Raw genomic sequence first — 18,322 nt, forward strand, 5'->3', positions numbered from 1 at the left:
ATCTTGAATGAATCTGTGTGCAGCTTGTACTGTCCAAAAAAACTTCTAAGAATTCACAAGGCACCAGGATCAAAAGACATGCAGCAGCTTCAGTGTGAATATGAGGCTTTTGTGTGTGTATTGGCTTGCCTTTTCACTTTAGAGCTTTGTTGGAGTGGGATAAGTCTCACTCTAGTATCAGCCACGTAGAAGAAGAAAAATCGCCAGTGGTAGCCAGCTGGAGAGGTAGCTGAAAGATAAAAATTGAAAATGGGAAGTAGGCCACTTGTTCTGAAGACTTTCCCCTCCCCCCCATTAATGTATTTCTTTTTAAGGGGCTACACTTATGACTGAAGTCTTAATCATTTGGCTTGCACAGTGTAATACTTTGGTGAGTTCTCCAGTATTAAATACTCAGGATCAATATCTGGGTAACCATTTGGAGTAGGGGAACACAACTGCATTCTCCTCAGAGTTACTGATCAGGACCGTAGCTTTGTGTCTGTCTCATAGTACTTGTAAATCTATCATGAATTGAAGAATCCTTGGTCATGTGGAAGCTATTTCCCATGTGAATCAATGTAATCACTTTACATTTGCAAGATTTAAGTTCAAAACATTTAAAACAGTTAAACAAATACTTGGACATTTGCATTGTATGAAATTCTCATCCATGCTGTCACTTTGCTATTGAAAGAGACAGTTTGGCCTGCACAGTGAAACTAGATTAACTGAACTGTACTTTTCCAAATCATATTACTCATGCTGTATCACGTTTTCAATAGGAACCAGTCGCTGCACTTGCATCTGAAACATTATGGTGTGAATTGTGATGATTGGTTGTTGCGCCTCATGTGTGGGGGTGTAGAGATTCGAACAATTTATGCAGCACACAAACAGGCGAAGGCTTGCATTATTTCACGACTGAGCTGTGAACGAGCTGGAACCAGATTTAATGTTCGAGGAACAAATGATGATGGTCATGTAGCCAATTTTGTTGAAACTGAGCAGGTATGAATATGTGTATTGCTTGTTTGTGGTAATATGACTAGAATATATAAACCTAGGGTTAGCAATATGGGATATAGCACTAGGGGATTATATCTGGATGGTTATTTGATACTAGCATAGCTTGTGTATAACATTTCTTGTAAATGGTAAACACATATCCTAATATCATTCTAAATTGTGGTTCTCAAATGTGAAAATCGAAAGGGCTGCTTCAGATCATGACTTATACCTGCAAGTCTCTTCTGTGGTTTAAAACCATAAATAAATAAAACATCAGAGATTCATGAAAACTTTGAGCCTCCAAGGAGCTGTGCCCATCTCAATAGAAATGGGTAACCTGACTTGAAGTGCTCACTCACCTATCTCAAAGAGTAAAGATATAAGGAGAAGGATCTAGGATCTTGATCTAAGTTTGGGTTGCTTAATAGGTGAAGAGGTAGTTCTTCAAGGTATCTTGAGGTCAGAAAGTTTAGGGTTTTAAAGGCACTTTGAGTTGGGCCCAGAAACAGACTGGTGACTAGTGAAGCTGGAAGAGTACAAAGGGTTACACGCTCTGTACAATTAAGCTTCACTTAAAATTCTGACTGTTGTATTTTATAGCACTTGTTTCTGAGCACCCTTGAACAACACTCCCCGGAAAGAGCACATTGCAGTGCTCCAGTCCGGATGTTACTGAAGAATGCACAGGAGTGGCATGTCAGGTTGTGTTTCAAGGTTTAAAATAATCAGATCATTTTTACAGATTATTTAAAAACCACATTGAAGATCAGTTGATCAAAAGACAGAGGTTTGCCTTTCCCCTGTGTAAGAGACTGGGAATAAGATCAATCAAATGCACTGTGAACTATGACTATATATGTATGGTAATGGAATGTGCCTTGTAAAGCACTCATTATAGATGAAGTACAGGAATACTGTGGATGGGTTTTCATCAGTCTATATTGATTCTTTTATTTATAGGGATTATTTAATCTATACAATTACAAATTTCGAAAAAAATTTGATCACCTTGTATAATATTAATGAAATGAGTTTTTTATCAGCATTAATTTCTTGTTTAGTCCAAAATGATGTGTTTGCTTAATGTCTAGATCAAGTTTTAAATATGCAAGAGCATGACAGAATGATTTGTGCAAAATTTGGTACAGAGTTCATTTTGTAGACAGCTATGCAGATCTGCTTGAAAAGACTAATACTGTAATTTTATTATTTTTTGTTCAGGTGATATTCCTTGATGAATGCGTATCATCCTTTATACAAATTCGTGGATCTGTTCCATTATTTTGGGAGCAACCTGGCTTACAAGTATGAGGGTTATATATTTTTCTATTACAGCCCCTCACCCACCCACTCCATAAACTACTGTCTTTTACATGCTCGTTCAAAAATTAAGATCCAGTGATCTTAAGAGAACATATTGCAGGGTGTATTTTAAAGAATTTGAGCACATATAGGAAACTTTAAATAAGTGTTTTCCTAAATTTTAATGGGTGGGTTTGGTAAAAGATAACAGTTTAATCCTAAGGATACTTTGCTGGACGTGAGCTCCATTGGATAAACATGAGTAGGATTCTGAGTAGATCTGCTTAGGATTTCTCTCAACACTAATTCAAAACATTTTTGATTCTCAAATAGACTTTATCTCAGTATCAGAACTTTCAAATTACCTTATAGGTTTCCCCCCTTATTTTGATTAAATACTGTGCTGATACTCAAAGAAGCAGAGAAAGTAAAATGAACAGACTTGCAGGAAAAGTAATATGCTGTTTTGGTTTAAAAAATGCCTTCTATGCTGATTTTGCTAAACAAAAAATACATCATTAATAGCCAACTGAGTCAGTTCCTTAGAAACAGGAAATAAATCTTGTCTATTTCTTTTAAATCCCCCTCCCTCTCTCATCACCCTTTCACCATTCAGGTAGCTTTATATTATGAGTAGCTGGACAGGGAATGGAGCTTTAAAGTTCCACATCACCTAGGGCAAGGTTCTCCAGTGTGGCGATCATGGGTGCCATGTTGCCCACCACTGCCTCTCCTGGCACCCGTTGAGCTTTTCAAAAAGTGGGTGGGGCATTATAAGGCAGGGTTTGTTACTGGCTGCCCTCACTGAAATTAGAAGGGTTTTCACCACTACAATATTGAAGGATCAGGAAGATAGTAAGCAACCATGCTTGTCTTGTGGTTCCATTGCCCCTTCAGGCTTTCCTTTTTGTCCCCCTTCGCTTTCTCCTTTCCTCTCCCTTGGGCTTTTCTTCCTTTCTTTTTTTATTCCCCATCTGCAATTCTTTGTGAAGCAAGGAAATAGGTTTTTGTTTAACTCTGCCTTCTGTGGGAGCCATTTTAGGTTTGGTCTCCACCTCCTACGGCAGCCATTTTGGAGTAGCATTCACCATCCCCTCTCAAAATTCCAACGGTTTCACGGTCTGAAAATGGTTATGGACCCCTAGCCTAGAGATTTAGGGCTTTTGAGGAGCCAGTAAGTCGTCTATGGAAAAATTAATTATGTAATTCTATCCAAGGTGGGATCTCATCGTGTCAGAATGTCAAGGGGATTTGAAGCAAATGCACCCGCCTTTGATAGGTAAAAATCCCTTTTTTCCTTCTAGTAATAACTATTCAGTTCAAATACCTTAGTAAACATTACTGTGGAGAGGAATAGAAAGCCTTTTAAGTTTATGAACAGCCCAGTGGAACTTTAATGAAGTACTAAATTCGGATCTCAGAAGCTAAGCAGGGTAAAGCCCTGGTTAGTATCTGGATGGGAGATCACCAAGGAAGTCCGGGGTCACTAGGCAGAGGCTGTCAGTGGCAAACCACTTCTGAACACCTCTTGACTTGAGAAACCTACAGGGTAACCATAAGGTGGCTGTGACTTGACAGCAGTTTGCAGCAGCAAGCATGTATATTGCTGGCCCAAGGTAAATGTTTTATAATGGGAATTCAAGAACCTTAAAATAAGATTCAGTTTTGAAAGTGATATTTTACTTCATCTGTTTTTTGCTGAATGTCTGGCATAATTTCTATTAAGAGTATTTTTTTGTTGCATGCAAGCTGTCTCCAATGTAAATACAAAAATCTTGGACTGCCCTGCCCCTTATTGTATGGATTTTTGTAATTGGGGTTACTTAGGTTTGATCTGTTTAAGTAGTTGAAAATATTGCCATATTCAGAATTTTAAAAAGGTTTTTTTTAAAAAAAAGTTAAAGGTTTCCCTTGCTTAGATGTTAGTAATGTACTATCCTCAAACATAATGGCTATTTTTGTCTTGTAGGCATTTTCATACCCTTAAAAATATATATGGCAAGCAAATAATTGTCAATCTTCTTGGGTCAAAAGAAGGAGAGCATATGCTTAGCAAAGCCTTTCAGGTACGACTCTGTTATAAATTTATGTATTTAAATATGACATTGAATGCTAGGATAGCAGCAATCAGGACAAAACAAGTACAGCTACTGGTTGAGAAGTACAGATACTTATAGGGAGCGGTGGCGCAGGATAGGGAGCGGTGGCGCAGGTGGTTAAACACCTGCTGTAATAAGATCTACGAACTGCTGTAGCAGTTCGATACCCACCGTGGCCAGATTGAGCACCTGGCCCTTTGTCCCAGCTCCCGCCAACCCAGCGGTTCGAAAGCGCCCTTAACCAACTAAAGCGCGAGTAGATAAATTGGGAACCTACCTTAGAAGGGCACCCTCCCCCATTCCGGGGGTCGTTGGAGGGCCGGTTTCGGCGGAAGGTGAACGGCGGCGGCAGCAGCGAGCGGAAACATCAGTGGCGAACCTGACGGCAGCGGAGAAGGCGGAGCCAGGACGACGTGTGAGCGTGGCGGCGCAGGCGGGCGGAACCGTAAAGGACAGAGCCAGGACCGTGCCAAGCATGCCGCATGCCAGAGGGGCCCACCGATCCGCCGCGAAAAGAGGACCGCCAGAAAAAGAGAGGAGCCAGAAGCCGCAGCTGAAAGAAAAAAAAAAAAGCCAACCCGAGGAAAGAACCCCCCCCCTCCACTGGGTGCTGGTAGAGATGTCCCCACCCCTGATGAATTGTGGCCTTAGATAGGGATAATGGATAACTATAGCCGCTCAGAGACCCCTTCGGGGGATTAGAGCGGGATAGTAAGACGAAAGTAATAAATAAATAATAAGAAGGATAAGCATATTAACTCTTGGTTTGTTTGGTAAAATATTGCCTTAAGGCAGAATTACCTGTTATAGAAGAAACCATTATCTGTAGGAAAAGAGATCTAGAATCCCAGTGAGGGTAAGGAAGCTTTTAGCTGGGCCTTTAATATGAAGCAACTGTACCATTAGGAAATGGGGAGATCTGTGGTACCAACAAAATCTAGAGGCCCTTCAACCCAAAACAGAACATTGTCCTAAATAAAAACAAGCATAGACTCTTGCAAGGAGTTTGTACTAGTTAGTTTCAGGTCTTCAGTTTTTGTTTTTGACCTGCAGGTCATTATTTCACAGCCTGCTTTTGAAACTACCTTTGATTTCAAAAGCAGTTTGTTATGCTGCATGGGTGAGTTGCTGTTTGCTTCAAAAATGATGCCTGAAGACCCTTTTGGACTAATGGAACTAGCTCCAGAGTTACTGTGTAGTGGAGATTTTTGTAAAATTGTTATACCTGTAAAGGAAAATTCAAAGCAAAGTAGTTGCACAATTTAGTAAGTCAAAACCAAGTAACATTCATAGACATTCTGAGGACTGAAAGAGTCCATAGGTAAGTTTAGAGCCTATGTCTAATTTCAGATTAGTAGAATCCATAATAATTAGAAGCTGGTAGAGAAAAGTCATACTTTCTGAATAGGAACAGTTTATTTGAATAGGATTAGTGAATAGGAACAGTAAATCTGATGTAGAAATATTGGAAATAAAAGAAAACAGACTGGAAGATCCCAAGGAACAGCATGGCATGCAGTCTACGGAAGGTAGGCATAGAAGGCACGAACAGTGCCTTGCATGAGTGGAAGTTCATTCTGCTTGTGCAGTGGCAACTTTGGATTGGATCCAGCATCATTAGCAGTATACCAGTGATCCAGTTAATATATGCTTTAAGAAAGTCGAAATGCTATATCAAATCTTTCACAAAAGGTTTTAATAAAGGGAAGGTACTTTTGTAGATTGGCCGTTTAAGAGGCTATGTAAAATGTGATTGATTTTTATTCAAGCAAAAGTATGTTCATATACTAATTAACATGATATAACAAGTTGTTTACAGGTATTAAAATGTAAATGATAGTTGAATGAATTCATTTGGTAGTATGTTATGTTTTGTGATACTGATCTGTTTCTTGTTAGCACTGAGTTTTCTCCCCTTTTCCCTCATATCTCATCAGAGCCATTTGAAAGCTTCTGAACATGCTAATGACATCCAAATGGTGAATTTTGACTATCATCAAATGGTCAGAGGTGGAAAGGCGGAAAAGCTACATAGCATTCTTAAACCACAGATCCAGACATTCTTAGAGTGTGGCTTTTTTCACTTTGATGGAAAGGAAATTCAAAGGTTTGTATTTTATGTTACTTTGCAGAATTAAAGATGCTACTTATTTAGGCGTTCTCTGTCCTTGCAAGGACAGCAGAAATATTTGAAGAAAAGACAGATTTTTAAAAAGTGGGATAGTAAACTAGAGTGAGTCATTTTGCTTTTGTATAATTAGGTTGGAGTAAATGTAAGATGTCTTACCTCTTAACCATGCATGCTCCCTCTTCAGCGTGAATTCTTTCCTCCATTCCCTTGATGACTTTAACCATGATTTAGAGCATTAATTATGGTTTCTGTCTTAACCAAGGAACTGTTAAGGAAAGAGAGGGGGAATTTATGCCAAAGAGATAAACAGAGTTCCATCTTCTCTGGGCCTTAATGATAATTAACACTTTTTAAATAAAATCATAGCTCCACTCTTCACATTTAAGTATATGCAGATTTGGCCATATAGATATACTGATAGGTTTGTGTGGAGAGAAACAGTATTGTATTCCCTAATTTGAGAGGTATGGGGGGGGAAGGATGCTAGGAAGGCAGGGAAGAGAGAAGCAGGTGTATGGATCAAGGCATTGACTATCACTCCCAAAGTCTTCATTAATTTAACTAATATATTCATTAGACTAAATGTTATTTCTTCCTGAAATATTTTTGAAATTTGTTGCTCTAGCAAAGGTAATAATTGCTTTTGCTTCTGCTACATTTATACTTTTAATATAGAACTTTTCTTTCTGCCAAGCAGGCCACCAGTATAGTTCAGACTATCTTGTTTACCAGCCCTTCATAATTATTTTTATTTGTCATAATATTTCTGTTTAGCACCTTGCCTGAAAACTGTGTTTAGGTGTTATACATGCAGGTTTTCCTTTTTATTCTGTTGTGCAGGTATCAGAGTGGTACTATCAGAACAAACTGTTTGGACTGCCTGGATAGAACAAACAGTGTACAGGCATTCATTGGCTTAGAGGTAGGAATATAATGGAAACAGGGTGTGGGCTTGTTTCTTCTTGTAACCCTGAATGATATATGAAGTGTTAAAACACTTTTTGGAAGGTTAAACTGATTCATCCAAATTTATCATGAGGGACTTGAAGGGCTGTCGTATAGAGTTGTTTTTTGTTGCCCCAGAAGTCGGACCAGAACCAACAGGTTGAAATTAAATCAGAAGAGTTTTCGGTTAAACATTAGGAAGAACTTCCTGACCATTAGAGTGGTTCCTCAATGGAACAGGCTTCCTTGGGAGGTGGTGGGCTCTCCTTCTTTGGAGGTTTTTAAACAGAGGCTAGATGGCCATCTGACAGCAGTGCTGATTCTGTGAATTTAGGCAGATCATGAGAAGGAACACAGGAAGTGTTGCATCAGTGCTTTGTTCTCATGGCCCTTTCTTACACGCCCAGGGTAATGCTGATCGCCACTTTGGGGTCAAAAAGCAATTTTTATCCAGGCCAGTTTAGCCAGGGATCCTGGAGGTTTTTTTGCCATCTTCTGGGCATGGAACGAGTCACTGGGGGGGGGGGGTGGATTAGATGACCCTGGAGGTCCCTTACAACTCTATGATTCTGTGACTTCAGCAAAGTACCTAAAGTGCAAGTTCATATTCTTGTGAGGGAATCCCTACAATTTAAAGGCAGCTTTTTTGTGGAAACTTTTCTCTGCTACTTCTGTATGCTGTTTACAACCATAATGTCATGGCAGAAAGCTCTCACATGAAGTGACAGTCGGTCTGATTCCTTTTAATTTTTTTTAGTAATTTTTATTAATTTAAACAACACTAATAGACAAACAAACATACATAAGAGTAATAATAATATCATTAAACTACCTCATACATATATATCTAAATACCAATCTTTCAACCTTATAGCCAACTAATAACTTTACAAGCCAATATTAAGCACTATTTTTTAATGTTTAGGCGCTGTCAAAACTTTTCAATACCACTTTCTATAGATCTAGATTGAAGTAAATCTTAAATTTTCATAAGCACATAAGACTATAATTTTTGCAACTCTATGGATTCAGATACCATGTTTCTTCTATTTAAGCATTGTCTAAACATTCTACCATAATCTTCTATAAGATACATTTAAATATTAACTAAATGTATATAGTTCCCCAGATACATAGTCAAATTCTTTTCTTATTCTATTTATTCTGATTGTTTTGATGTGTATTCTATATATTAGAATGTAACCCAGGTTACAGTATTATCAAGCAGTGATTTATACAGGAAATGGTAATTTTTAATAGATTTGCAGTTAGCAGTTTGGAATCCTGAGAGTAGGATCACATTTTTTAAGAGGCTGCTCAAAGCGACATCATATTCTTTTGTCAAAAGAACATAGGAAGAGCCTTGCTGGATCAGACCAGTGGTTGTCCCAAAAGCAGAGCATCACCCCCGACTTCACCAACACGCTGACACCACTTCTGGGTGATGTCAGCATATCACGTGACACCCTACCCACTCCCAGAATGCCTCCCAAAGTGTCCCCTCTGGCAAGATGGAGCAACCTGGCAACCCAGTTTCATTGACTTGTAGCTGCCAAATGCAGAAGAGATGGCTGCTTTCCAAAATATCCTAACTGGCTAAACCAGAGAACAATTTGGGAATGCCAGCCTCCATGTAGGATCTGGGGATCTGCTAGAATTATAGCTCATCTGGAGAAAATGGCTGCTTTGGAGAGTGGACACTATGGCACTGAGGTCCCTGTTCTCTCCAGGCTCCATCCCCAAATGTTCAGGAGATTCCCAGCGTGGATCTGACAACCCTACCACCCCATCCCCCCAGGAGGACTGGGCATCCCTACATCCTGGGCTGTTGCTATTGAAGCCATGGAAGATAGGCTCAGTGATAGAAAGTCCCATGTGTAATCTTTGGCATTTCTAGTTCATCAGGTGTTGGGACTGTGGAGACTGTCTGAGTCCTGCTGCCAATATAATGTTTAATACCGAATTAAATTGACCACAGGCGTCACGGTATAAGGCAGCTTCATATAATCATATGTTTCATAATCTGTATTTCTTCCCCTTTAACCACAGCTTTTTGCCAGCGCTGCGCAATGTTGCAATTACTCCTTCTGTTCCCTCTTTGAAACTGTTTCTTGTGCAGCATCTCATGAGCTTTTCCCCTCCAGTTAGTAACAGCCCTGATGCTGTGCAAGAGTGCTGCTGGCTGTGACATGGGGCGTTCAGCACACCACACTAAGCTCTACCTCTTTTGAGCACCAGAGGATATTACTTGGCTCTTCAGAGATGAACAGGAGGGATAATGGCACTATATAAATAGTAGATCTAAAATGTACAAAGCATCCTATTAACCAGAGTTATGGAAAAAACAAATTTTAATACGCTAAAATCTTTTCAAATTTTAAATCTCTTATTTTTCCTTCTGCCATTGCAGATGCTAACCAAACAACTGGAGGTTTTAGGTTTAGCTGAAAAACCACAATTGGTTACTCGGTTCCTGGAAGTTTTTCGGTCCATGTGGTCTGTTAATGGTGACTCAGTCAGTAAAATATATGCTGGAACTGGAGCTCTTGAAGGAAAAGCAAAGGTAAATCATGTTTAAATATTAAAACTAAATAACTGTCATATAGCAGCTGTCATATGGCAGCTTTTGTAAAGGCGGGGGCTAACATGAATTTCTATTTTGTGTCTACCAAATTTCTTAGCTGTTTCTGCCTGAGTTTTTCCCATATTCCTGGCTATAACGTTACCTGGTGAAGGGTGAGTTGGACTTGATCCACATATCTCGAATCAGTAGATATGTCCAACTTCTCTCGCTCCTTTTCCTGCAGGGGAAGCTTCACCAGTTTGTCCAAAGTTCAGCTTAAAAATCCCTGTTTAACTTGTTCCCCCATGTCTTGTCAAAATTGTCTTCTCAAAACTGTTCCTTGCAACATTTAGCAGTTACAGGCCACTATACCCATTTGTACTGCCTAATACTCCTTACTAATTGTTATTGCAGAGCAGTATTTCAGTTGTTGATTACAAAATCCTTCTGCACTCCCCAAGCTATTTAGGCAGCAGTAAACAGTGCCATCTATAACACTGTCAAATAGGCCAGAAGTTGAGGTTATTTCATTTGGGTAGCATTTGTGTGTTCTGGGGACCAAATGTGGTCTGTATCTGTATACTTTGCCTCTGGCCTTGTAGAAGCCTACCTTTCTAAGGATTAGGATTTGGAACTACGTAAAAATCTGAAGTGAGATACAATTTTAAATAAAATTGGCTAAATGGGGGAAGAAACTCAGTTTTATTGATGCTAGTATTAACTTTGCATTCTGAAGAAAAATATTGCTGCTGCTCCAGAACCAGCTGATCCTCCATTGGTTTGAATATTCTATTCTTTTTGTTTCTGTATAAGTACCATGTCTTGCTTTAGCTGGTTGGCAACATTTATAAATGTCCCAGTATAACTCTTCATCATATTACCTATTATTCTTGGTAAATTTGATGGCCTGATAAATATTCAGAGTCCTTACAGCCATGAAAAATTGCAATTTTATAAACATTTTCAGTGCTTATTGTCATCTGATAGTAGCTCTGTGGTATCTGATTTAAACAATGCAATTAAGATTCTTGAGTACATTGCAAATTATAACTAGCCTGAGATGTACATTTTAACAGGTTTTTTAGATTTCTCAACTACTATTTCAGTATTTAACATCTTGACTAATCTTTCTTTTGCTTTCTTCTTGATTCATTTCAATTATTTGCCTGATATGTAATTGGTGAGTGTAATTCTTGAATACTGTTGAATGTTCTGTATGTGAAAATTTCAACTTACTTAATTCTCTCCAAAATGGTTGACCGAACAAGTTAGGAAAAGATTACGTTTGATTAACTATCTGAATTAGGGTTGCCAAATGTAAAAATCCTACCGGCGGGGGAGCGTCCTGCTGCTCCGGGAGCCGGTCGTAAACATGTGCACGCGCGCGCCGCCGGAGCGTCACCAGAAGTGACGTCACACGCTGGGCGGGGCCACGCCATTTGAGGGGAAAACAAAGAGTTTTCCCCTCAAATGGCGTGGCCCCGCCCCCAGCGTGCGACGTCACTTCCGGTGACGCGCACGCTGGGGCGGGGTTCCCCCCGGGCCCCGATTCCCTGGCGTCTGGGAACGGAGCCTCCGGGGCGGGGGATTTCCGCCCTACCGGGGGAGTTGGCAGCCCTAATCTGAATGCCTCCAAAGGATAGCTATCCTTTACTGAACCCAACACTTTCATATAAGGAACTTATATACTTATATACATGAGACAGTAACTTTTTCAGTGCTGAGAGTCTTATTCACTGGAAAATTGCAGTAAATATGTCTTTGTTTATACTTTACAGTTTACTGTGATAGATGGCAAATGTTTGGTACAAAGTCTCTACACTTTCCAGTCTCTGTTCAGTTATGAGGGCTAAAATCTTATTTGAAAATGAATGCTGGAATCTGAAGATTCCTTGTAGTCCTTGTAGACCAAGGGAAATATTGAAAGGAGCTGCATGCTACTCAGTTGGCCTTGTACATTTTAACCACTGCTTCCATTTCATAAGCTTGCATGTATACATATACTGCCATAGGTGCATATGTACAAAATATATTGTCATGCAAGTTAAAAATATAGCTCCAGTGACTAAAGTATACTGCTATCATACATATATATTATGTCACATACACTCGAATGTATTGAAGCTGCACTGTATGTCCAATGTAACTACAACATGTCCTGCTGGGGTATATGTGTGTATCATCTGCTTCATTTTAGTCACAGTGCAGTTTTATACAGCCCTGTTTTCCCAAATTGCAAGTAGACACTGATAATTGGTGTATGTGAAACTATGGTTTGTATATACATGGAATGAGTATTTTTTTAAAAGTACTGCATTTAAAAAGATTGACTGACACTATTTTTAAGCAAATGCTTTTAAATAATGTGTAATATGTGTATATGATGTGTCTTAAGTGCTTGTTCATGCCTCACAGCTTTGAGTAAAAGTGAAGTCTGTTGCATGACTGCACTATATGGTTGCTGTCCCTGTACCCTTCTCCGTTCTCAGCAATGATTTTTTTTTGCCATTTTTAAAGACAGAATGTCTTATTAAAGGGTCTGCTTTCTATTAGAAAAAACCCCCATGACAGACACAGAAATCAAGTGCTTTTAATACTAAACAAAAATTAGCTCAGTAGTAATAGACTAAAAGTTTAAAACTTGATTCAGAATAGTATGTATGTATGTATGTAATTGACAGTGTTCTGCAAGTAACTCTATAAAATATTTATGCATATTCCTTCCTCACAGGCTGGGAAGCTGAAGGATGGTGCACGTTCTGTGACCAGAACAATTCAAAATAACTTTTTTGATAGCTCCAAGCAGGAAGCTATTGATGTTTTGTTATTGGGGAATACCTTAAATAGTGATTTAGCAGACAAAGCACGGGCTCTCTTAACCACCGGCAGTTTACGTGGTATGTTTTTTCCCTCTAGGTTCTTAATCTATATGGCAGCAAGATTACTAATAAGCTGTGGGTTGGATCCAAAGGTGCCATTCCTCTTAGGGAAGAGGTGTTTAGTCACAGAAGTCCTGTTTTACACTTGATAATTGAAAAATGTTGTACAAGAAAAGTAAAATAAAAAAAACTCCCCTGACAGACTTTGCCACTAGTGCTTGTTATAAGCATTAGTGGGGAAGTGCTGTGTCCATTTTCCCTCTGTTGCAGTTCTTTCGATCCAACCATACACAATCTATGTGTTCAAGTAGCTCTTCAGAGTATTAATGTTGTCATAATAACAATATGCTTATAAATAGCCTGCTATGCTTTACTAATACAATTGGATGAATTCTCTGGAGGAGTCCATTATGCCACAGGAATTATTATTAATATATATTTTAGAGGGAAAACTGGGTTAAGTAAGATATTTAATATCTTAAAAACAGAATCCATCTATACAAAATTAAATTTCATATATATAGTGTCAATTTGAGGGCTTGCTAGCATAGACATGCCGATAAGGTTACCAGATGGCTTGCCTGTGACTTAAGTCTTCAGTATCTAGAGTGTTATTTGGCTTTGGGGGTCTGAGTGGTAACTGCAAAATGGAGTTAACATTTGTGGAACTCTTTCATTAACATCTGATGTTACAAAGCCAATATGTGGTAGTATGAAATAATCTGATAGCTAGAATTGGGCAAATGGTCTAAAATTCTTAGACTTTAGGAATAAGAATTTTGATTTTTGCAGCAACTTTATCCAGTCATTGGAAGTTATATTGTAGAGTAGTGTCTTTAGAGTTTCACTGTAGCTTGGTAATGAAATTATTAAACTAATTATTTCTTTTCTCCTTACTGCACTCATAGTTTCAGAACAGGCATTGCAATCAGGTATGGTATAATACCTATAGTTACCTGAGCTGATATTTTCTTATGTTAAATTTCTGTTAGATTCTCCTGTATACCTTCCAGAATGAGAGTAAATCTGTTCTGTATCCTGTCTCATATGTGCACATATGTATAAGCCCACACACCACAAAGTTGCCTACTGGCAAATCAGACTCTTCTACCCTTCATGCTGTGGAAAGGGGGAGAGAAGAGCAAGTAAGAGAATGAGGAAATTCTGTTAATATGTGACTTTGTTAATATGTGACTATGTTTCTGTTATCTTCCTGAGCCAGGTAATGGCTTGGGAAAGTTGGGCAAGAAAGAGTTGTTTGAAAAGAGGTTTGTCCTTTTCTTTTGCACATGCTTCTGTCTCTTCCTTCCAGCACAGTTTCAAGAGCTGCAGAGAAGAGGGAAAGATTTTTCAGTTGAGGCAGAGCACACTAAATGGTGCATTTTATGTGGCTGGGTTCACTTTGGTTACCATTTGCTAATCTCTTGCTTGCCAAAAGTAGAATTCTTTCATTGCATAGCAAAGAAGCCTGTAACGATTAACTGTAAGAAGAAAATGCTTCGTTTTACTACAGTTGTAGATACTCTCCATAATTATTTACAAAAACCTCAACAGCAGTGTTCAAAACACATCCATAAATATATATATTAGAATGTTAACCCAGGTTACAGTATTATCAAGCAGTAATTTATACAGGAAATGGTAATTTTTAATAGATTTGCAGTTAGCAGTTTGGGATCTTGAGAGTAGGATCAAATTTTTGAAGAGGCTGCTCAAAGCGACATCATATTCTTTTGTCAAAAGAACATAAGAAGAGCCTTGCTGGATCAGACCAGTGGTTGATCTAGTCCAGCATCCTGTCTCTTACAGTGGCCAACCAGTTATTCTGGAGGGCCACAACAGGACATAGAGGTTGAGGCCTTCCCCTGAACACATATCCTGGTTTGCACAACAAGAGGAAATGAATTTTAAAAACTAAGATATAAAAACTTCTCTACTGTAGCACAGGGAAGCACAGCCACTAGCTACCAGTTATTTGGATGCTTCAGACAGACTTTCTACATTAGGGGCATAACTGGGTTTCAGATTATTATGCATTTTATTTCTGCTTTAGATATCCCAGTCTTTAAAGTAACCACTCTCAGTGCAAAGACTAGCATAATGCTTCTGAGTAAAAGTGAGCTATTAGCAGTAAGACTGCTTAAAAAAATCAGAGTAGAATTAGTTGCAGAAGAAGTAGGCATCATTTGCCAGGTGATCAAATGAGGGAGGGAGAATCTGACTGTATGTGTCTGCTAGAACTAGTTTAAAGAAAGAGACTTTTCATGAAATGCATCATTCGGTACAGAGTTAATCATTTTTGCCTTGTCTTTTAACATTGTTAGCAGATTTTAAAAACTGAGGTTAGTTCTGCAAAGAGTTCCTTGTAGGGACTTCTGCACAGTACACTCCTCCCCCCTTAATTTTCTGCTTGTTGGAGCATTAAAAATGCTGTGTTTTTCTTCCCAGAGGAAGGGTTAATGTTGGGGAACTGTTCAAGAGTCTGCATGAAAGTTAGTTGGTCTCATATGGTGACCTTTAGCATTTACCCCAGTTTATAAGCTGTAAAAGATCAGGTAGTAATATAGTCTACCACCTGGAAATTTCTGCATGCAAGTATGAACTCTCACTAAGCTGTAACTCCTCTTGAAAAGCCTGGGAGTGGTTCTTCAATAATATCTGTCATTTTAGCTACAGAAAGCTTGCTAGAATCTACTTTTTCTCTTAGTACAATTCTCTAGAAAATTCTATTTATGTAATTATACTCTATTTTATTCCATATTGATTGGCAAAATTACCTGTTGAGTTACAATTTATATAGAGTATTGATTTGGAGACATAATTTGGACGTTGGAGAATAGCAAACTTTCAGAAACAGTTTATTTTATACAGGTATAAATAGGAGCACCAAAAAATCTGCTTCATAGACTTTTTTTGGAACTTCATATTTGTTTGTTTGAATGCATTGCTATTCAGTAATTGCTGAAGCTCAAGGCTTTGCAAATGTGGCTATGGCTTGCTGGCTTGAGGGATTATACAATTAAATTTTTCCTATGTAAGGAAGTGAACTTCAATATTTTGTATTTTGAATATTGTATTCAATATTTTGTAGCATCAGCAAAGATACTGAAGAGTATGTGCGAGAACTTTTATAAGTATTCAAAACCAAAAAAAATTCGAATTTGTGTTGGAACATGGAATGTCAATGGTGGAAAGCAGTTTAGAAGCATTGCCTTTAGAAATCAGACACTCACTGACTGGCTTCTGGATGCACCAAAACTAGCTGGCATCAGTGAATTTCAAGGTGAGAAGGATTATTTGTTTAGTTTGTGTTTTTAGCAAATTCTGATTTTGTTAAAATCATCAGAATTTTATGCTTAACTTTAGATCGAAGGAGCAAGCCTATTGATATCTTTGCTATTGGATTTGAAGAAATGGTCGAGCTAAATGCAGGAAATATTGTGAGTGCAAGGTAAGAAAGATTGCCATAGGATCCTATGCGCTAAAAACACTGATGCTCGTCTCAGCTATCAAATAGCTTGGGGTGCGGATTTCAATACTCAGTTAACTGCTGAGCAATGGTCCTCTATTTGGAGAGCACATTTTACTCTATCTAAATCATCAGAAATCCTTGAAACCTCTTTTAAGGTATTGTCACGCTGGTATCTAACTCCGGTTACTCTCTCACATATGTCTGTGTCAATCTCCCCTCTGTGTTGGAAGCTCTGTGGGGAAAGGGCGACTTTCTTTCATACCTGGTGGATGTGTAGATTTATCTCCAAATTTTGGTCTCAAGTTCGATCTCAAATTTTGTTCCTTACTGGTTGCGATATTCCCTTAGACCCCCGATTGATGTTATTGAATCTTTGGCCGGACAGTGAGATTCCTAATAAACAGAGAAGATTGATAAATATACTACTTACGGCTGCAAAGAATAGTATTGCCAAAAAATGGAAAGATAAAAGTCCTCCGACAATTAATTTATGGCTATCTAAAGTTTGGGAATATTTTTTATTTGAGACCGTTTCAGTTTTTAGTACAAATGATCAAAATGAATGTGTTTTGTTAAACCCAACCGGTAAATGGTATCCAATCGAAGATCACCAGTTACTAGTAAGCAACCTGTTTTTCTCTGTGACTCAGCCACTGCCATGGTATAAAAGATCACCAGTAATCCACCAGTCTGACTTTTGCTTTCTAACTCAAATCACACGGTTTTTTTTCAATAAGAGATTGGAACACTATTTAAAAGGCTGCATATATTAGCCTGATACTTACTTTAAATGTAGTCTGTAGTTATACCTGTTTTTACTGTGTTATGAAACTGCAGGAACACGAAAAAAGATTTTCCAGTTCAAGACCCTCACTGTGATACTGACTTTAAAAATTCATGGTTCTATTCCATATATGTTGACAGGTAGTGCTAGAGCTTGTCTTTCAACCTGTAGACCTCTCCTGTTTCAATGAATATGTTGTAGTTTGTCTTTGCCATTCCTTTTCTCTTCATTCTGTTCAGTTACTTGATGTTTGTTGTATCATGTTGTCAAAAACCAATTAAATTTTGCAAAAACATTAATGTTTTTGAACATTTTAATACTATAAATACTAAATGAGTTTTTTTATGGGCAGTACAACCAACCAAAAATTGTGGGCTGCTGAATTACAGAAGACTATCTCACGAGATTACAAATATGTTCTGCTGGCTTCCGAACAATTGGTGGGCGTGTGCCTCTTTGTATTCATCAGACCTCAGCATGCACCATTTATCAGGTCAGTGTGCAGATATAATGACAGAAATAATTATGAGGGTTTTAAAAATATTAAATTTAAAGTTACAAATATGCATGACTTTCTGATGGCTAACTAGAGTATTGTGTCAGGACTAGCCTTATTTGTAGGTGACATATGAGATGTCATAGAGTAGCACTTTTGGTTCAACAGTATTTTGCTTTCCCAGTGCCATCTTACCTAGTTCTGCTTCTATGGCCAACTTATACATTCAACAGTAGTCAAGCGGCAAAGCTCTTATGTAAATCCACCTCTTCAGGCTATAAGTAGAAGACTGCACATTTGAAAGCCCTGCCATGAAGAAATTGCATGAAGTCCAAATGATTCAATTTGGCCTTCTTCCTGATGTTCATTTAACTTAGTGCTGAATCAAAGTAGAGTGTGAGTGTACTTTGCAAACATTTTCATCCCATTTGAACACATGCTTCCCCCTTCCCCCTGCGATTTAGAGAAGTTGGTAGAGAGCAGGTTTCAAACATGTTGTGATTGTAGAAACTGCATAAAATATTCCTAAAAATTTAAATCAATAAGAGCATAGATCAATAGATACATGGAGGTGGAATAATGGGAGAAAGGAACTAGCCAAGAATTTCCAACAAATGTGGGTACCAGAGTAGGAGAATGAAATATTGCACAAGATGAACAG

General features: G+C 38.4%; 1 protein-coding gene across 1 annotated transcript in view; it reads left to right on the top strand.

Moving 5' to 3' along the window:
- Positions 1-18,322, top strand: part of SYNJ1 (synaptojanin 1) — a 78,122-nt gene that overhangs the window by 13,215 nt on the left and 46,585 nt on the right. Inside the window, exons 5-15 of the mRNA XM_015415540.1 lie at positions 765-990; positions 2,212-2,295; positions 3,510-3,571; positions 4,262-4,358; positions 6,329-6,498; positions 7,363-7,444; positions 9,878-10,030; positions 12,762-12,927; positions 16,001-16,192; positions 16,276-16,360; positions 17,518-17,658. Coding sequence (XP_015271026.1) covers positions 765-990; positions 2,212-2,295; positions 3,510-3,571; positions 4,262-4,358; positions 6,329-6,498; positions 7,363-7,444; positions 9,878-10,030; positions 12,762-12,927; positions 16,001-16,192; positions 16,276-16,360; positions 17,518-17,658 — 1,458 coding nt within the window. The remainder of the gene's footprint in view (positions 1-764; positions 991-2,211; positions 2,296-3,509; positions 3,572-4,261; positions 4,359-6,328; positions 6,499-7,362; positions 7,445-9,877; positions 10,031-12,761; positions 12,928-16,000; positions 16,193-16,275; positions 16,361-17,517; positions 17,659-18,322) is intronic.

This window comes from Gekko japonicus, unplaced genomic scaffold (genome assembly GCF_001447785.1).
Source record: "Gekko japonicus isolate JY-2015 unplaced genomic scaffold, Gekko_japonicus_V1.1 scaffold1865, whole genome shotgun sequence".
Taxonomy (NCBI): domain Eukaryota; kingdom Metazoa; phylum Chordata; class Lepidosauria; order Squamata; family Gekkonidae; genus Gekko; species Gekko japonicus.